Below are 19,813 nucleotides of genomic sequence, written 5' to 3'. Positions count from 1 at the left end.
GAAGAAAGCATTGGTACACTGATATAATGTCATCCTACGTGTTAATGACAACTATAGAAAATTGTGATGCCAGCAATAAGACCAACAGTATATGTTTAATTCGATTAGCGATATACCTGTATAGCACGAGTGTAAGAGAGTTTGGTGTTATTTAACGCTTTTCCGACAACGAGATTAAAGTTAATGTAATGAGGATAATTAATTCAGTATTTTGGGGGCGTGGGCGGTGTAGTGAGATGAAGACTTCATCTGAACATATGTGGAGTCAATTTATGGTCTGAACCCCCATTTCAAGTTCAGGTCTAGACGGTGTAATTGGCACCATGTGTGATACAGATAGTATCTGTGACTAATTAGGGATGTCATTAACTGTGGATTGATCGATATCATAACGTGGACACTTTTCCCACAATGTTAATTGTAAGGTGTGGAAGTGTCTAGACATTTGTGTATGGTGTGTATGCTATAAACAAGGAAAGGTGGGACATTGTAGAAGCTGTAGTATCATTAGAGACAGAGATGATGACATGGGTTTCAACTTCAAAGCGACGTGTCGGTACAGATGATTGTATCTTTATGAAGCTGTGGCCTTTATGTCTTGTATGTCACTGATTCCGGACCGCCTCCGTGGTCTAGTGGTAGAGCGCCCGCCCGGAGAGAGGAAGCTGCTGGGTTCGATCCCCGGCCGCGTCATACCAAAAGACGTTAAAAGCTAGTACTTGTTGTTACCCTGTCTGGCGCTCGGCATTAAGGGGCTAAAACAAGGACTGGTCGGCTCGGAGTCAGTGTACTGTGTCTGAGTGGGATATTCATGTTAAACTGCGGTATGGTATCTCAGTGAGCTAGCACTATAAATCGGCATCAGTCCGGACTAGTACAAGCAGCCACACACACACGTGCATGCACGTCGTTATATAAGTGCAATAATCTTCGACGCGACGTTAAACCCTATTTCACCTCACCTCATCACATCACTGATTCCGGGTTAATATTATATTATCACACGATAATTATACACTACAGCACTGTCGGGAAACATGGCTTCATACCCTAACATCTTCACTGATGAAGCTTGTTATCTCCCTTCCCCTGTTGAAGAGCAAGCTTATTCGGCTCGTCTCAGTCCAACGTTAAATACATGTTTGTAGTTGCGGGATAAGCCGCGAAGATCAGAATGGAACTAACTCTACCCACCCCAGACTCTTTAGATACCTCCCGGTACCATCGCTACCACAGTGAGTAGTGTCTATGCGGCCATTACATGGATCGTGAACTGTCCCTAAAACGGAAAATGTTGACATGTATTTTGCATCTCTGTTGAATGTAATTATAGTAAATTTAGAAAATAGGCTATGGCATGTAAACTCATTTACTTCTACCATACATTCTCATCAGAATGGATCATCAATGGAATTGGGGAAATGTATTCTGCTTCACTTAAGCTTGAGTCGTCGATTGTAAAGGTAACGGGAAGTTGGTTGCGAGTTCAACTCCATGAATTGTTGCAGACCGCCAGATACAGAGATGACTGAAGTCAGAGTTGTGGAGGTGGCAGCGATAATATTGAAGAACTCTGGAACAAGATAACGCTGTGGGAGGTTGAAGGCGAACCCAAAGCAATGTGGACCTTTTGGTCTGTTCAAAAATAGTATTTTACATCCAATTCCGAAAGAAGGGAAGTTACGTGCCAAATTGGTTTGTAAGTCATTTGAAATAGAACTCCCCGACTCCAACCACCAGGAGAGACTTGCGATGTGAACGAGGAATTCTGCTGAACCAGAATGTCTGTCACACGAGTCCAGCAAAGACTGAAGTATAATTTGCACAGCCCTGACATAATAGGTTGGAAAGGTCATCGTTATTTCTGTCTCTTATTCCTAATCTGATTCTTGGAGTTTGTTACCATCATCATGTTTTGAGTTTTGTTGAGTATTGTGTATTTTAGTTTAACTTGTACACACAAACTGAATAAAGAATCACAATCATTTTTTTGAATAATTCATAAGACAAGAAAGCGTTGTTTATTAAAACTGTTGAATGTTGCGTTCACTATTTACAGTCAAAGATGATTCTGAATGAAAACATAGTATAACATTGTTGAAATAAGACAAACATAGCATATGCCACATTTATTCCAAATTAATCATTTTTTCAATTATTTCTTGTTGCCAATGGATTCTTGATTATATGTCATTAAATATATAGTATAAAAGTACATAAGATATTTAAAGGATTATTATTGAGCTTGCAAAGAACGATTTCATTACATGACTTCCCCCCTTACATAGATATATATACAGCTTGGAATAACACCTCAAATATATTTGTTCCAATTTTGGTGTACGTAATAGATTATTTCATTTAGCACAAATAATGCTCCAGCTTATAAACTCAAAAGAATCCAATGCAATAAAAAAATTACCTTTGAAATTTTTATGAAAAGGAAGCCATTGTCAAACCACACAGTTCTTGTACCTTCCAGCTGTGGAGAAATCTTTCCATCCATTGATGTCTTTTGGTGGATTTCAAACGCTAATTCCCGTTCAAGTCTCATGTTGGGTGTATAAAAATTGTGCTGTGGGTCTCGAAACAATTCTGTTGCTGTTCCTTTCAGAAAAAAAGTATGCCTTGAAGCAACGATAGCAATATTCTATCTCTAACAAAGACCCCCCTCCCCGAATAATATCCTGTCGGTCCCCCAGTTCTATACGTTTTTTCATTCAAAAGGATATCGCTTTACAGACCATTGTGACCACATCGGTTACCATGACGTCACAATCAAATAACATCACTAATCTCTCTGGCGCTCGAGCTGGTACATTTTACACGGGCGACTATGCTTGAATAATGTCGTAAGAGGCTACTGACAGGATCGGGTGGTCAGGCTTGCTGACTTGGTTGATGCATGTCATCGTATCCCAATTGCGTGGAACGATGCTCATGATGTCAATCCCTGGATAGTTGAGAATCGACTATTTACAGACCGCCGTCATATAGCTCGAATATTGCTGTGTGCGGCGTTAAACAACAAACAAACAAAACATTTTACAACCAAGACACTTGTTATTACTGTTTACTCAATGAAAAGTCGGACGAATGATGTTAATAGACTCTCACTCTCGTGTTTTATGACATCAAATATATCAACATTCGTAGATAAAAGTAAAAGCTTCGGACGTTTATACCTTTATCGACTCGTGGTGACACAACTGATCACAAAAGACACTTGGGTGAGGTCTCTATATCACAGTCGATAATTACAATTCAAGATTTATCACAAATGTCTGTATGATTTTTTTGCTTGCTTATTTTAATAGGAATGGTTATTAAACGTGGTATGGACATGTTCATTTCTTGACCAGATTATCGTATTTCAATTGTTCCTTGTGACGAAATAAGAGAATCGCACATTCAAATTTAACTGAAAGCATTTATTTTCAAAATCGAAGAAAAAAGGAATCATATATGTAAATGACATTGTATGACTACCGAAGTACAGTAAACTACGTTTATAACAAACACGCTTATAACGAACTGGCGGATATAACGAACTCTTTTTGTTCCCCTCCATGTGCTGTATATATGCTGTTACAGTATATACTAGTATATATGCTTATAACGAACTACGGTTATAACGAACAAAAAATAGTGGTCCCTTTGAGTTCGTTATAACCGTAGTTTACTGTACGTTGGTTCTTCTGACAAGGAAGCCACACGGACATTGTGTAACATTGAAACTGACATATTCATTCACAGTAAAATACATTTTACGATACAGTGAATACATATACATATTGCATAGAAAAGTGTGAATTATCAACATTAGCTTGTGATATGAGATGATGAGATAATATGCTTAAGCTAAGCGTGAGCGTGTGAAAGAGTGAATTGTGTTTAATGCCTATGAACAGTATTTCAGTTATATTGCGGCATTTCTGCTTACTGTGTAAGGTAAGACCAAGTGAAGCATGTCGAATTACAGTCAAACCAAGGAACTCGGATGGAGCTGGCATATCAACAGTTTGATCAGGGCGAATGTGGGATTCGAACTCCCGATCATATGTTTCTTGCAAGACCTCCGCTCAGCGAAAAGCGGCAGCTTAGACGGGTTGACCAACCATTCCCCAAATATAGACATATTTGTGGAATGCGAATATGGTGTTGGTCAATCCTGGAGATATGGGTGCATTTGGGAGTTGGTTTTAACACTGCTTTGAACATTATTTCAATTGTATCAGAACTCATGTCACACACAAGGTGATACATGTCAAAGACGGCCACCTCTTTGTTTAAGAGATGGTTGGTTGGTTGGTTTGTTGTTGTACGCCGCACTCAGCAATATTCCAGCTATATGACGTCGGTCTGTAAATAATCGGGTCTGGACCAGACAATCCTGCGATTGATATCATGAGCATCGATCCACGCAATTGGGATCGATGACATGCATCAACCACGTCAGCGAATCTGACCACCCGATCCCGTTAGGCGCCTCTTACGACAAGCATAGTCGCCTTTTAGGGCAAGCATGGGTTGCTGAAGAGCTATTATACTCCAGATCTTCACGGATCTTTTGTTTAAGAGAACGAGCAGAGGTATGGTGCAGATAAAAAAAGGCTCATAACTGGGGCGAACCAATAGGAAGCAATGATCGGCTGATCCTGGTATGACTCAGGGACGCAGTATGTGAAGTAAAGATCGTGATCATATTTACATATAAATAAAGTGACAGTATTTAATATTCCGATAAGCGACACTGAATATTAATTATATTATCGACATTAATAGATGGAGAAATATTACAAATTATATACACCACATACTAATTCCCTGTTGTATCTAACTCATACCTCGTAAAATCTGCCAAAAATAGATTCATTCACATTTGTTTCACTAAAATATTTACACCCATTTCAAATAAAATACCCTTCACTTTGATCTTCGATGTTACAAAACACACTAGAATTAAGAATTACTTGGTACACAAGACTCAATGATCTGTCAACTGGTCCCCAGAGCAAGAACATCACAGCTTTGAAGCATTATGTACTTTAGCAACTTCGAGCAGAGCAATACCCTTTTTCCCTAACAGACCCCACTTCCCCGTGGAAGCCATGTTTCAATGGGAAAAGGACCCACAAGGGCTTTCAACAGCGTGTCCGTGACAGTTGAGCATAGCGTGCAACAATGGAAGGTGATGAAGACTGTTCTGGTCGCTGATGAAGTGGCCATGGCGCTCCCAGAGAAGCCGATGGTCAATAGTGGCTGTAATTCCGCTGTCGACTCACCGCTGCTCTGTTGTTGATCCCAAGGGCTATGCAATTATGGCACTTGTCCAGTCCTTGTTCGCCGTAGCACTAAATTACAGGTTGAAAGACCCGTCTATAAAGGCTTAATAGAGTAGTAGTCAGTGCCAATGGTAAATGGTTCGATCTGGAATAGATCCCTATACAGAGGCGTGATATGATGGTGAGAAATGTGATGTAGTTATCCTGTTTAACCTTTGATGGGCGTAGTAATATTTGATATTTACATACACCAATAAATAAAAAGTTAAAGATAAATAGGCATACCCTTATCAAAAGGTTGGTAGTATGTTTTGTTCTTTAGAAGACACAGTCAACAACATTAAAAGTAAAGAAAATTATTTGGACATGTGTAATGGTTGATACTAACAATGATGACAGTACAATACTATATTCATACACATATCAGTTTGCAGACGCTGAAATCTTCATTGATAAATATGAAATTAAAAAAATCCCCAAAACATGTAGAGGTGACCTAACTTATTAAAAGCAAATCTTCTTAATTCGAAGTCTATGGGCTATATCGATATATTCGGAGTTGGAGAAACGCTCACGACGTTCAGTGAACATATCACCAACAACAGTAGTGGTCAAAGGTTGGTTACCTGAAACATTTTTGGAAGCCGAGGACTTAATGGTGGTTAAGTTACTAAAGTTTAATATCCAAGTCTTGAGAGCACCGTCGACGACGTATTTGTTTTAAATATAATGTTTTTAGAAGACCCCAACGGATACCTTTTTTCATCCGCTGACTTAGCATAAATAACAGTTTATGCGATGTATTGACGTATCCGACTTTGAAATAAGAGGGTCACATCTTAAAAGAATTTTTCAGGACCTTGAAGGTACATCTTTTTCCTTTACATCGAGTAATCGGAGTTTGAATTAACAGGGACTAACATTATAACACCAAGGGCACATCCTATATATCGTGTCTGCGGATAGTTAAGAAAAGCGCTTGTATGTCTGATTATGATTTATGAAACGAACTTCAGTCTCGTCCTTTGACAGAACCCAAATCTCGGTTGATGTCAAATTTAGGCGTATGGATATATGATATTCTGCCCCGAATAAATCGAATGATCAGGTCAATATGTCAGGGATGTTGTGTTCTAGAACAAGTACAGTGAAAGGCTATTAAGACGGAGGATTGGCTTCCCGGACCCCTATATTCGACAGGCAATGACAGGAAGATACAAAATGAGATACTAGTTTCAAGAAGACTGACCTTCACTGGAACATTGGCTTCGGAAAAGTCGTTTTTATCGAACACGTGTCACTTTTAGGATAGTAAATGCTTATCTTGGAAGACAAATGTCAATTTTAAGGATGTATTCGGGCAATAAATGCAACGATAACCAATATTGGATAGAAGGGTTCCCGGTTTTAGTATGCCTCTGCAGAATAGCCTGAATGTTTTATCGCCACTTAAATATAAAACTGATCGTTTTTAAGTTGCAGGAAAATTGTCCAAAACTGATTTTGGTGATATGAAAAAATCGTTTCTTCTTTTATGATTGTAATTTGCCTGCATTCGGATAACAACAAAGGGGTACATGGTATCCATATTACATATATCCAGACCTGATAGGAAATATGGATGATTAAAAAACCCATCTGGTCCAATGGTTTGTTCGGGGATCTTTTGCACCAATCACGCGAGACAGTCACTCATTTCACTTACATGTGGGCATAATCAAACCAGTCAGGACTCTCAATAGCTTGTAGAGTCTGGTGTACAACAAGGGTCACATCAAAAGTGCATTAATTCCTCCCAAAACAAATCTGCTGGTACCAACATTTTCACAAATTTGCATTCAACTTTTTACTTTTCGTTGAATACTTATTATACACGCAATGTCAAGGCAATATCTGCAAGTTCAGCTCAGACACGCTATTCTCATATTACCCGAGAAATATTGGTTTTCTTAACTGTTGTTTGTACATGTTTAGCCAGCTGTTCACATTAAAATATTTCGGGTTTTTTCTGTTGACTAAGCATAAAAAAGAGTCTGCGGAATTTGCTCGAATAAGTTCTTCAATCTTCAATCTATATAAGGTTGAATCGGTTTTTAAAAATAAATTTGAGTCTCCCTTTCTGTGAAGTGTTTCTTTTCATGAGTAGAAATAAAAGGAATTGACGTAATAAGCATTCATGGTTTTAGGCCGCTTTAATCAAAACAGCAGCAATGAAACGGCAGGGACACCAGCGTGGGCTTCACACACTGTAATCGGGAGAACGCTTTAACCACCATGCTATCTCTTCGCTCTGAGCCAGAGGCCAATACAGCATATTCAAGAATTGGGGTGTGTGTGATATTTTTGTAAAGTCAGTGATGGGAGTTTGAGTTTTTTTAATCCTCCGTTAAGGGTTGTTTTTATTTATTTATTTTTTTTGGGGGGGGGGGGGGCAGCTCTATTGCACGAGATACTGATATGTTAATCGTATATGTACATTTCACAACGACACCGTTTCTAAATAATATACATATCATACATTCTAATAAATATTTGGATATGTACAAAAACAAATTCAAAGTCAATCTTATTTTCGTTGTGAGGGAACACAGCGTGGCGACTGATATAAGATCGTCGGTTACAGGTGACAAAGCGGACATTGTTTTAGACCATATCCGACAACATACACCTACATCACGCAATTAATTGAACACGACAAACAAGTGGTCGATAGAATGAACATCACTGTCAGATCACGATCACATGTGAGACATTGTAACCATCCGATCCTCTTCTTAGTCGGCCCTTACTACAATCATACTGAGGACATAATCTTCTTGTGACCGACCGATATATCTATGGTGAGACTGCATAGCCAATTGCAAAGGTTGAACGTAACAAAACAAAGTAAAATCACCACCAGTGACGTTTAACTATTATACTATTCTATTCTGTAATACTTGGATCCGTTTTTAAAATAAACAACTTTTATTTCAATTGACACTAAGAATAAGAATACTCTTAAGGTCATCAAATTCATAATAAAGAGGTCCACTGAAGGTTGTTAACTGCCCTATATTTATGATGTTCTGTTGAGTACCAAGCGCAGATACAGCTATTTGGACAAAAAGGACGTTGGAGGGTGGGGTAAGATGGCACAGGTTTTGGAAAGGGGAGAGATAGCCTTCCAATAAAACATTTGCAAGATGAATGCAAATAAAAAGACTTAGTCAATTAATTGTTATTTTATGACAACAAATGATTCAGTTATATGCGTTTTATACCTTAATAAATATTATGTTTAATAAAAGAGGTGGGAGTGACCACCCCTGCAGCTTCCCCCCTCTCTGGATGTGCGTATGATCAGCGATAAAGATTTCATATTTAAAACTATGATGAGGCATGATGAATCGTTTGTATAAAACACACACAAATCTCTGCATATTACCAAATTTAAAGTTAGTAACGTGACATGATATGTTTTTATTTGAATTGAAACAGTATTTATGTTATCAAACACTAATGAATGTCTCTGTTATTTACCTCACAAAGTGTCTGGCCATGTATTCAATAACTAAAACCTTTATGACAAATACGCTATAACTATTGATTTTTTGTTCTATTGCCACACACGAGTTATTGTGTCTGACATATTGTAACGAGCAATTGTCCATATCACATTCGTTTACGACATTGTTTTCGCCTCATTGTCGTTGAGCAATGTCTGCCGCACTGGTCAAGATAAATGAATCGGCTCATCTGAGAGGGGATCGAAGGATATCAGCTGATGATCTGTTGGGTCCTTGAATGAACACTGAAACAGACGGAAATAGGTATCAACTGTTGTTTACACTGCATTGGGACCACATGCCGATTTATGTTGTGTTTATCATATTTGTAGTAATTATCAGTTTGGTGATCGAGCAAAGAGTTAGTTTCACGTCCGCTCATTGTGAGTGAGTTGTGTTTGACACCGCAGTGAAGACTAGTTCTAGATCTGTTCTATCGCGTCGTTCAAGCTCCTTGAATATGGACAGCCTGAAGAGACGCAGGTCGTAGACATTTACTTCTTTATTGAAAGGAGCTCGAGTATGGCGCAGACAAATCTAATCGCATCATCTGGGATTCCAACCAACGGTCGAAGGATTCTAACGAGAGACGCAACTCTGCACAACAAGTTGCGGCGCCTTAGACGTATGGGCCACTGGCGCCCCTTTGATCTCTATAAGTATGAAATTAGCTGCATATACCTGTAGATTAATTGCGAAATAATTCAAGACGTCGTATAATTAATACAGTTAATATAAACACATAAACACGAACATGAATATATTACCTCGGATACAATGTGTATCAACGGAAATCCATGTGCGTTCTATGAACCTTGATTTTATTTCAAATTCTGATGCACAGGTTGACTGAGCGAGTATGCAGTTTTTTAAAATAAATAAAATAAATAAATTCACCTTTGCCAGCGACCTGCGTATGTTGCACATAATATATTATCGGATACCAACATTGAATATATAGTGCGTCTATATCTGTGATGACAGTAAAGACCATTTCATATTCTATGAATGTGTGCTTGTGTTTGTGTGTGTGTATGTGTGTTTGTTTGTGTATGTGTATGTGTGTGTATGTGTGAGTGTGTGTGTTTGAGTGTGTGTGAGTGTGAGTGTGAGTGTGTGTGTGTGTGTGTGTGTTAGAGACAAACTAATTTGTGGGATGGGAGGGGGATATTTTATAGCATTAATTTGTTTCAGCAATAAAATGGAAACGGTACGATGCCCCAATGTGACGCTGGTCATGCCGGTAGAATATTAAATGGCGGGTCCTTTGACACAGTATCACAGTCAAAAATAAAACTCTACCGTTCCGTTTTCTTCAGTCTCTGCCAACGGTGATCGCGGCATTCTAGTGAGTTGTCTCCCTTTCTTTGGTTCCACGACCGCAGTGCCTTTCATTCTAGAACCAGTCTGAAATACGGATTTTTGTGTGTGTACAACACATCCTGTGTCAAACGGGGAATAAGAGTTATGAGCGAAAACAATAAACTTTTTTTCATTATACGATACGTGTGACTGCCATATAGACTTACAATTAAAACAGCAATAAGATTCTTCCTATGAATGTCCGGTGAACTAATTAATAGATATTCATTCACGGCAATTGAAATGAACTCTACACGCAGCACATACATTTTCAGTGGCGTTGGGTGTTCCTGAAAACTAGCAACAACCCTACGTCAAATCCGCAACACATTTGTATGTGAGATAGTCACTCCAATAAATCGCAATACTTCTTGTTTCAAAGGAAAATCAATTGCTTCCATAATTAGATTTCAAGACATTCTCTTAGGAAATCTTTTTTTATTATGAACGAAAACTAAAGTACCCAAACTTCAAAGATTCGCACCTTAAAGGATCTTCCCCGGAGTTTGTTCTTAATCAGGAAGTCCATAAACGCCACCAGAATAGCCAGCACTAAACCGCTGATGAGGATGTGGAATATACCCGACACGTTGCTGAGTGTCAGAGCGCTTGTAGCTGTGTCCTAAAATGGACAATACATTATTCTTAAACAGTCGCGGCATACACAAGTACACATACACAAGGAAGGTTACATTTTCTTTCTTTAGCCTTAAAGTAAATTACAAAAACACATTTACATTCGCTTGTAGAGATCAAAGAAAAATATCAAAACCTTTGTTACTTTGAAAGCAAACATTACCGAAGAAAATGAATGCAAACTTGTTTGACCTTTGATGGTTTATTTGCCAGTCAGATTGGAAATTGGAAACAGGCTTTATCTAAGGTCCATCCTTCCGTTCAAAATGGACACATGCATGCCTGTTTCACGGTAATGGTGAAATTAAATTTAATCTCTCTTCCAAAAATAAAACCCCATATGTTTAGAGAAATTAAATTACGACCAGCAGGAACAGCATAGGAGTTGTCTACTTCGACGGGAAACTTACAAACTTTATAATTTACAGATTTCAAACAGGTTCATCCAATTGTTGGTCTTTATTTCATGAGGGGGCACGGGTGGCCCAGTCGTCTAAGGCAGAGACGTCCCTTTGGCACGCCAGAAACCTATGATTGTGGGTTCGAATCCGGTTTGCCCCGATTATGTTTCTAGGTTTGTCAGCACCATGCCCGTGCTCGTGGGTTTCACCGAAGTGGTAAACGTTTGAGACCTGCATTACTTCGGGCTTTTCTTCCACATTAAGCTGACACGCCGTGATATAACTGGAATAATGTTAAAAGCGGCGTTAAATCCAACTCACTCACTCTTTGTTTCATGAAACGGTACGAACATTAACACCAATTGTCTACGTGACGTCTCAGTATGAAAACGTATAACCTAATAGTATCTAGAACGATCGACGAAGGAAATTCCTTTAGACTTTGTAATATTCTCAGTCGATTCGAAAGTACGAGACCACTCATGTCAGAAACATTAAAGACGAAGTACATAGCCAAAGATAGTCATCGAGTCACATAAAAAGGCTGGAAGGCCTTAAGTAACACGTGGATTTAATACGTCGAAATGGAATTCTCTTTCTGCACACGTCACAGCACAATATTGATTGAAAGTATATCACTAAAAAGCAATTTATTACAGTCCCTACTCCCAGTCGTTCGTTGAAGGAGCGTTTGGTGGCTACCCCTAACTCTACAAGCTCAATCAAAGGGCTCCTTATGATCTGAAATCTGATGATTTATACTCTAATCAACTTCAGGTTACAGCTGAGGGTGAACTAAAGGCATTTTACAGGCATGTATTATATTCTCGTTAACAAACAACACTGCCAGACACATGTCACTCTCTGACACAACCCGGATATGATTAGTCAGGCATCAGGAAGTCCACTGTCAACCCGTAAAAGCAGTGTTAATATTGCATATCCTTTTCAACGTGTTCGGAATAGAACTTCCCTTGTTTGATCTCCTTTATTCGCTTATTTACAATTCCTTTCGTAAACCTTTTTATTTGCTGGGATAGGTTAAAAGAAATTTATGAATTTTGATATAGCTTCACATGTGTTATGTTACGTGTATATATGACATATGACATTATTTGCGTATGTGTATCAGATAATATATAAGTTTATATAATATATAAGTTAATATATAAGATAAGTTTTTCTCCTTCAAAATTTAACATTGAACATCGAACCCACAATGAAAAGTATATATACCTTTTAATTTAAGTTAACCAGGATTGCCAAAATGACAATGTTCCACAGACAATTCTTATGTACAGAAAATATACAATACATACCACTCGAATATTTAGGTTTGTATTTCAAGCGACCTCCTATGAATATTTATCATTGGCAATCTGGAAATGGCATCTTCACTTAACCACAAGGAACAAGTAACACGTTTGCTGACAAATAAAGTTCCAGAACCTATATACTGCAATCAAGGCATCCACAAATATGTCTCTGAGTCAGCTGTTCTCAGCTATGTCCATTTCATACACAACGTGATACTGATCAACAATATATTCATAGCGTTGTTCCCAGAGGCAATCCTAAGACATAAATTAACACTAAAGGTCTGAGTTGTCACTGGATTGGCAGACTGCTGATCGACTACAACACTGCGCTGACTCTCTTCGCCATTAAGAACTCGGTCAAGTATTTGAGCCGGCATTTCGATGTATGATTTATTGTGGTGCTTCCTCATCCGCCATTATTACCTTGCCTCCACCTTCCTTGCCGCACTGGCCCTTATCGTACCACCATTTCTGTTCCATCTTGTGGAGGACCCCCACCTCACGCAGCTCCAGCACTGCTATATTTATAGCGTCTCTGGAAGAGAAATGTCATGATGTTGGTTGGTTGGTTTGTTGTTTAACGCCGCACTCAGCAATATTCCAGCTATATGACGGCGGTCTGTAAATAATCGCGTGTGGACCAGACAATCCAGTGATTGATATCATGAGCATCGATCCACTCAATTGGGATCAATGACATGCATCAACCAAGTCAGCGAGCCTGACCACCCGATCCCGTTAGGCGCATCTTACGACAAGCATAGTCACCTTTTACGGCAAGCATGGGTTGCTGAAGACCTATTCTACCCCGGAATCTTCATGGGTCGAATGTCATGATGCCTTTCACTCCGTTGACATTTAGCGAGCTGTTTACTCCGTTGTTTAACATCAAACATTAATATTAAATTTCTAGATTCATCGCATGGCACTACGTCGGTTACTGCAGTCATTTAGTCATAATACATTAATGCAGCTGACAAGGGAAGATCTGGGGTGGAATAGGTCTTCAGCAACCCATACTTGCCGTAAAAGGCGACTATGCTTGTAAGAGGCGACTAACGGGCGCTGTCATATAGCTGGAATATTGCTGAGTGTGGCGTTAAACAACAAACAAACAAACATTAATGCAACTTTTCATTTGATGCATATGTTATAAACAACGTACATAGCTTGCGAACAACTGGCGTCATCAATAATTGATTTCATAATGGCATGCTTTTGATATAGTGGGAATCGCATCATGGACTCTGATAAATGCATCCTTCATGTTGTCGCTGTATTTACGAAATTGTTCCCTAATCAATGAAAAAACAAACTCAAATCGTCTGGCTGTCATAAGGACTCACATGCTTTTGAAGCTGCAGGCCCTGACCAAACTCTTCAGGCCTCATCCCCCCAAAATCTGAAGCTTATTGTGACAAATAAATGGACATGTTGGTTGGTTGGTTTGTTGTTTAACGCCGCACTCAGCAATATTCCAGCTTTATGACGGCGATCTGTAAATAATCGAGTCTGGACCAGACAATCCAGTGATTGATATCATAAGCATCGATCCACGCAATTGGGATCGATAACATGCGTCAACCAAGTCAGCGAGCCTGACCACCCGATCCCGTTTGTCGCCTTTTACGACAAGCATCGTCGCCTTTTACAGCCAGCGCGGGTTGCTGAAGACCAATTCTACCCCATATCTTCACGGGTCAAATGGACATAAGGACACATGCACATTTGAAACTCCGGGTCCCACTCGAGATCTACCTGCCACGAGCCTACAGTCATTCGCGTATTTCGACCACTGGCTGATGTCGTATCATAATATTAATCACTGGTTGGTCTGGTCCTGACTCAAGTATTTTATAGCCGCCGTGATAAAGCTTGAATATTGCTGCATTACGAAACAAACAAACAAACAAACAAATACGTATAAGCTGTGAGTCAGGTCACGCCCATTTACATGTACTGATAACACAAGTTGGACAATATAAAAATAAATAATTAATATGGATGTAAGTGAGAATGATTCTATAAGAGAACCGGGTGTCGTTCCATAAAATATCTTAGAATTGCAACAAATATGTATATGTAAGTCTATATTAAAGTATGCGAATAGTCGCTTTGTGGAACGGGGCCTAGGCTGGCGTAACTCTCAGACAGTCTTAGCGCTAACGACGGTTTGTGAAACGTTGCTCTGGTCACTGCGAGAGGGAGTACTAAATTTAGGACATGCCATACCTTAAATCGGAGCCGAGTGCTGTAGCTATTCCGTAGCCCTTGGAGTCTAAGTTCCGCCCGACTTTCATAGTGTTACACGGCTTCCTCTGGTTGTAATATTCGTTCATGGCTGACTCCAGCAGGAAGGCGAACTTTCCTTTAGATGACCGGACTCTCTCCACCCCTTCATCCACCTTGGACACGAACGACGAGGGCACAGCATCCTTCATAGAGTTCCACATCTGCTTGTACACCGTCACTTCAGAATCCTACATCAAAGGAGTGAATGAGTGAGTGAGGTAGTGAGTGGGTGAGTGAGAGAGTGAGTGTGTGAGCGAGCATCTCTGCTCAGACAAATGTACCAGCCGTACCCGAGAATTGAGATGAACAAAGCGGATGTTGGTTGGTTGGTTGGTCTGTTGTTTAACGCCGCACTTAGTATTCCAGCTTTATGACGGCGGTCTGTAAATAATCGAGTCTGGATCAGACAATCCAGTGATTAATATCATGAGCATCGATGACATGCACCAACCAAGTCAGCGAGCCTGTACACCCGATCCCGTTAGTCGCCTCTTACGAAAAGCATAGTCACCTTTTACGGCAAGCACGGGTTGCTGATGACCTGTTCTACCCCGGATCTTCACGTCTCCAAAGCTTATGCACCAATCCTTTGCAGAATATAATACAGATACCAAATTCAACGAAAACCAGTAATATTATATTGTATTTATTCCTCGACCTCAGAGTCTATTGAATGATTAAGGTTGTAGGGTTGGACGCAACTTTTTAGCACTTTTTGGGGAACGAGATGTATGAACTTCACACACTGTACCAGGGCTGACAACTAACTCAGGTCACTCACTTGAAGGAAAGTTTTGAACATAACGCCGAGGGTGCCACCTCCCACCCTAAGCATGCCTCTTAATTTGTCTTGGCATCAGTTAAAGAATTCTTGAGTCATATCAGTGTTGGTATGAGTACAGTAGACGGGTATTTTCATATAGAATGTATGACCATGCTTGTTCCTAAGCTTAATTAGGTCTAGATATGTTGTTGTTCCTTACAAGAAAAAAAAGGCGAAATATAGATATTGCCATCAGCGTACCAAATAAGCATTTCATGATATCCAGCGGACTGCACTGTGGCATCCGTAATATAAATAAACCTGCAACTGCACTATAAATAGCGCGAGATTTAACGAGACCTCACAAATATAGAGGGGCAATTTCAAACCTGTCACCTCTCCCCTTGGGGCCTATGAAAGCGTCAAGCTAATTTGGAGGTTTATTTTTGTCACAGTCAGATTGAGCATGCAATCGTTTGTTAATAACAAACACACATTTTTAGAGCTTTGATAAATTATCCGACTGTACGCTTTGAATGATTACAGGAATTAGGTGCAAAATCGTTTCCCACTGGAAGTGTTCGTAAAATCTCCAACATCAGTCGCCGCCACCGACCCGTGAGCCCGATGGACAATGACGTTATATCCTTCAGAAGTCTCGCATGTACAGCCTAAATAACACTAGAACAATCTGAGTACCCCCTACATGTTGAATACCACAGTTCAGCCCTGTTAGGCTGACATAAATATTATACAAAATTCGTTCGAGGCGATTGTGCCATCCTGCCAGTGCCATATTAATGACAGGACTGCCTGGTCCAGACTCCATTATTTACAGGTCGTAGTCATGTAGCTGAAATTGATGAAGATGCGTCATCAATGTCTGATGGTAGTTTCACTGTTTCACCGCTTGAGGTACACACACTTGCAGTCCAGTCATGTTATCATAACAATTTGTTCTTTAGGCCAACAGACCCATACAATCTACCCATACAGTGTCTATTTGGTTGGTTGGTTTGTTGTTTTACGTCTGATTTAGAAAAATTCCAGCTATATGACGGCGGTCTGTAAATAATCGAGTATGGACCAGACAATCCAGCGATTGATATCATGAGCATCGATCAACGCAATTGGGATCGATGACATGCTTCAACCAAGTCAGCGAGCCTGACCACCCGATCCCGTAAGTCGCCTCTTACGACAAGCATAGTCGCCTTTTACGGCAAGTATGGGTTGCTGAAGACCTATTCAACCCCGGATCTTCACGGGTCCAGTCTCTATTTGTCTCCTTTGTATCTGTCCCTAACCTGAATAAAAAAGTCCAGTTAACCAGGATTGACACCAGACATTGAAATGATTCGACTGAAATGAACATCAGTTACTTCAATGCATACAGTAGGAATAGTTTGTATAACGTTATTGGAAGTTGATGAGGCACGAAGGCTGACATTTGCTTAAACTCCATGATGTGGTGTGGAATATTTGTGTAATCAAAACGTATACGCCGATCACTGGGAAGGGTATCAGACACATTAATGTGTTGAGTTTGTCCTCAAGTACAAGAAACCGTTCTAGGCTCTATTACCCACGAGGCGGTCAGGTAGCCTTGTGGCTAAAGCGTTCACTCGTCACGTCGCAGACCCGGGTTCGATTCCCGACATGGGTACAATGTGTGAAGCCCATTTCAGGTGTCCCCCGCCGTGATATTGCTGGAATATTGCTAAAAGCGTCGTAAAACCATACTCACTCTATTACTGACATGAGTATGTGAATAGGAACAGTTATTCACCTCAAGAGGTTGTCAGTGACATGCTGGGTAAAAACATAGTTTGTAGCGATTTTAATAGCCTAAATCTGACATCTTAAAAAAGGACGCCTATAGTCTAACTCCAGGGAATAAAAATGAGCATTATTCATTTTTTATATTAGATCACGCCTTTGAAAAATATTGATAAGTATATAAAATATTTTTTACTAGTTCCAATTTGACAGTAAGGTTCATTATGTAGACTATAAAGTGTTGGTTATGAAGTAACATCATGTGACTTTGAGTATTCACAGGCTCCAATGGCGCCCACAAAAATGATTGTAAGGTTTGTGCAAATACCACAAATCAAAGGTCACACCAGCTTTGACGTTTAATTTCCTAGCTGACTGACAGTGCTGTATATATTGCTATGAAGTATGACATCCACGGGATATGTCACGCAATGCAAAGGTGCCCAATAATAAAATTAGTTTGCCAGACAGTCGTAAGCCTTGAAAACACTCTACCCTTTTTAATTCCTTGTTAGCATACAGTAAATGACGATATAAGTGGTCTGGGTTCTTGGTAACATCACAGAGCTGTTGCAGTGATGAAAAATCAATACATGTGTCTGTGGCGTGTGCATGAAACATGGACTGGACATGCGATGGTACCCATGACTCTGTTAACATCGGAATGTATATTATTGCTAATGGCATATGGGTCTTTTGAAATAAATCTGCTGTCATGTTTGAAGAAAATAATATGTTGAACTGTAACAACTGTCAGTGATGTGTTTGATATACTTCGGTAAAGATTTTTGTTGGCATGAAATCAAATATACTAAATAATAATATACAATGACATATAATATACAGTTAGTATAAGTGAGAGAGCAACCTATGAACATTTTGTTCTTTTTCTTACAGTTGATAACGTGTTTTGTTTGTTTGTTTGTTGTTTAACGCCGCACTCAGCTATATTCCAGCTATATGACGGCGGTCTGTAAATAATCGAGTCTGGACCAGACAATACAGTGATTGACATTGTGAGCATCGATCTACGAAATTGGGATACGATGACATGCATCAACCAGGTCAGCGAGACTGACCACCCGATCCCGTTAGTCGCCTCTTGCAACAAGCATAGGTTGCTGAAGACCTATTCTAACCCGGATCTTCACGGGTATGATAACACGGGTAGATATCAAGTGCGATACACGGATTGCTACGTGAACGTTATTGTTAATAAAGGAAAAGTAATGTTGATATGGATTATACTAATTTCGTTGTCAAAAGGTGAGAAGTTACACCAAGACCCGCAAAGTCCCAAGTAAGGGAGCACGGGTGGCCCAGTCATCTAAGGCGCCCAAAATTCACAGTGTAGAGTTGCGTCCCTTGGGTCCCTAAATCTATGATCGTTTGTTCCAATCCCGGTTCGCCCATACTTTGTTTCTAGGTGTGTTCACATCATACCCGTACTCGCGGGCTTCACCAAAGTGGAAAACGTCTGAGACCTGCGTCACTTTAGGCTTTCCTCCAACATATAACTGCAAAGCCGTGATATAACTGGAACACTGTTCACAGCGGCGTTTAACCAAACTCACCGTACGAGTAAAAATCTCTGAATTAAAACACTAAGTTATATCTTCCAGAATACAATTTTAACATGTTCCTGATATCCTGAAATGAGGCATTCTATATAATAAGTGAGGTGAGGTGAAATTAAGTTTAACGTCGCGTCCAAGATTATTGCACTTATATAGCGACGTGAATGCACGCGCGCGTGTGTGTGTGGCTGCTTGTACCAGACCAGATTGATGCCGATTTTTAGTGCTAGCCCACTTAGATACCAGTTTAACATGAAGACCCCACTCAGACACAGTATACTGACTCCGAACCGACCAGTCCTTGCTTTAACCCTTAATGCCGAGCGCCAGACAGGGTAACAACAAGTACCATCTTTTAACGTCTGTTGGTATGACGCGGCCGGTGATCGAACCCCGGACCTTCCGCTCTCCGGGCGGACGCTCTACCACTAGACCACGGAGGCGGTCCTATATAATAAGTGTGGATATTCTAGCAGGTTACTGACATTGAATTCCATTCCAGCACTCCGTTCTTACAGTCGAACTTACACATATCACCATACCCGTCATCTTCCCGAGGCAAGTGAGTTAACTGACTATAAAAGTCCAGTTTCCACCCTTGCCGAACTAGGCTGGTATTATGGAGTTACATTTTGGCTGGAATAACGAGTCTATGCATAGTCCAATCAAAATCGGGCACCGAAATCGAAATCCGGTTCGTAAAGTGTCAAGAAGATTTCGGTCGACTGCAGGATTTGCAAAGCATGTGCACCGCTAACTCGTTGTCAACAGATATTTTCTATATCTTTTCATGTTTTTAATCAAGGTGCTCACGTGATTTGATGCACTTCGCGATGTAAGACTCGTTTTAT

At 40.0% G+C, this 19,813-nt stretch overlaps 1 protein-coding gene across 1 annotated transcript in view; it reads right to left on the bottom strand.

Moving 5' to 3' along the window:
* Positions 1 to 7,723: 7,723 nt before the first annotated feature.
* LOC124146970 (glutamate receptor 3-like) overlaps positions 7,724 to 19,813 on the bottom strand; it is a 52,344-nt gene continuing 40,254 nt past the window's right edge. Inside the window, exons 13-17 of the mRNA XM_046517556.2 lie at positions 14,784 to 15,031; positions 12,975 to 13,086; positions 10,680 to 10,817; positions 10,136 to 10,240; positions 7,724 to 9,078 (exon numbers count right to left, since the gene is read on the bottom strand). Coding sequence (XP_046373512.2) covers positions 9,001 to 9,078; positions 10,136 to 10,240; positions 10,680 to 10,817; positions 12,975 to 13,086; positions 14,784 to 15,031 — 681 coding nt within the window. The 3' untranslated portion in view covers positions 7,724 to 9,000. The remainder of the gene's footprint in view (positions 9,079 to 10,135; positions 10,241 to 10,679; positions 10,818 to 12,974; positions 13,087 to 14,783; positions 15,032 to 19,813) is intronic.

This window comes from Haliotis rufescens, unplaced genomic scaffold (genome assembly GCF_023055435.1).
Source record: "Haliotis rufescens isolate VD_foot unplaced genomic scaffold, xgHalRufe1.0.p SCAF_7, whole genome shotgun sequence".
NCBI lineage: Eukaryota > Metazoa > Mollusca > Gastropoda > Lepetellida > Haliotidae > Haliotis > Haliotis rufescens.
The sequence above is the reverse complement of the archived record's forward strand: the minus strand, read 5'-3'. Positions and strand labels throughout refer to the sequence as shown.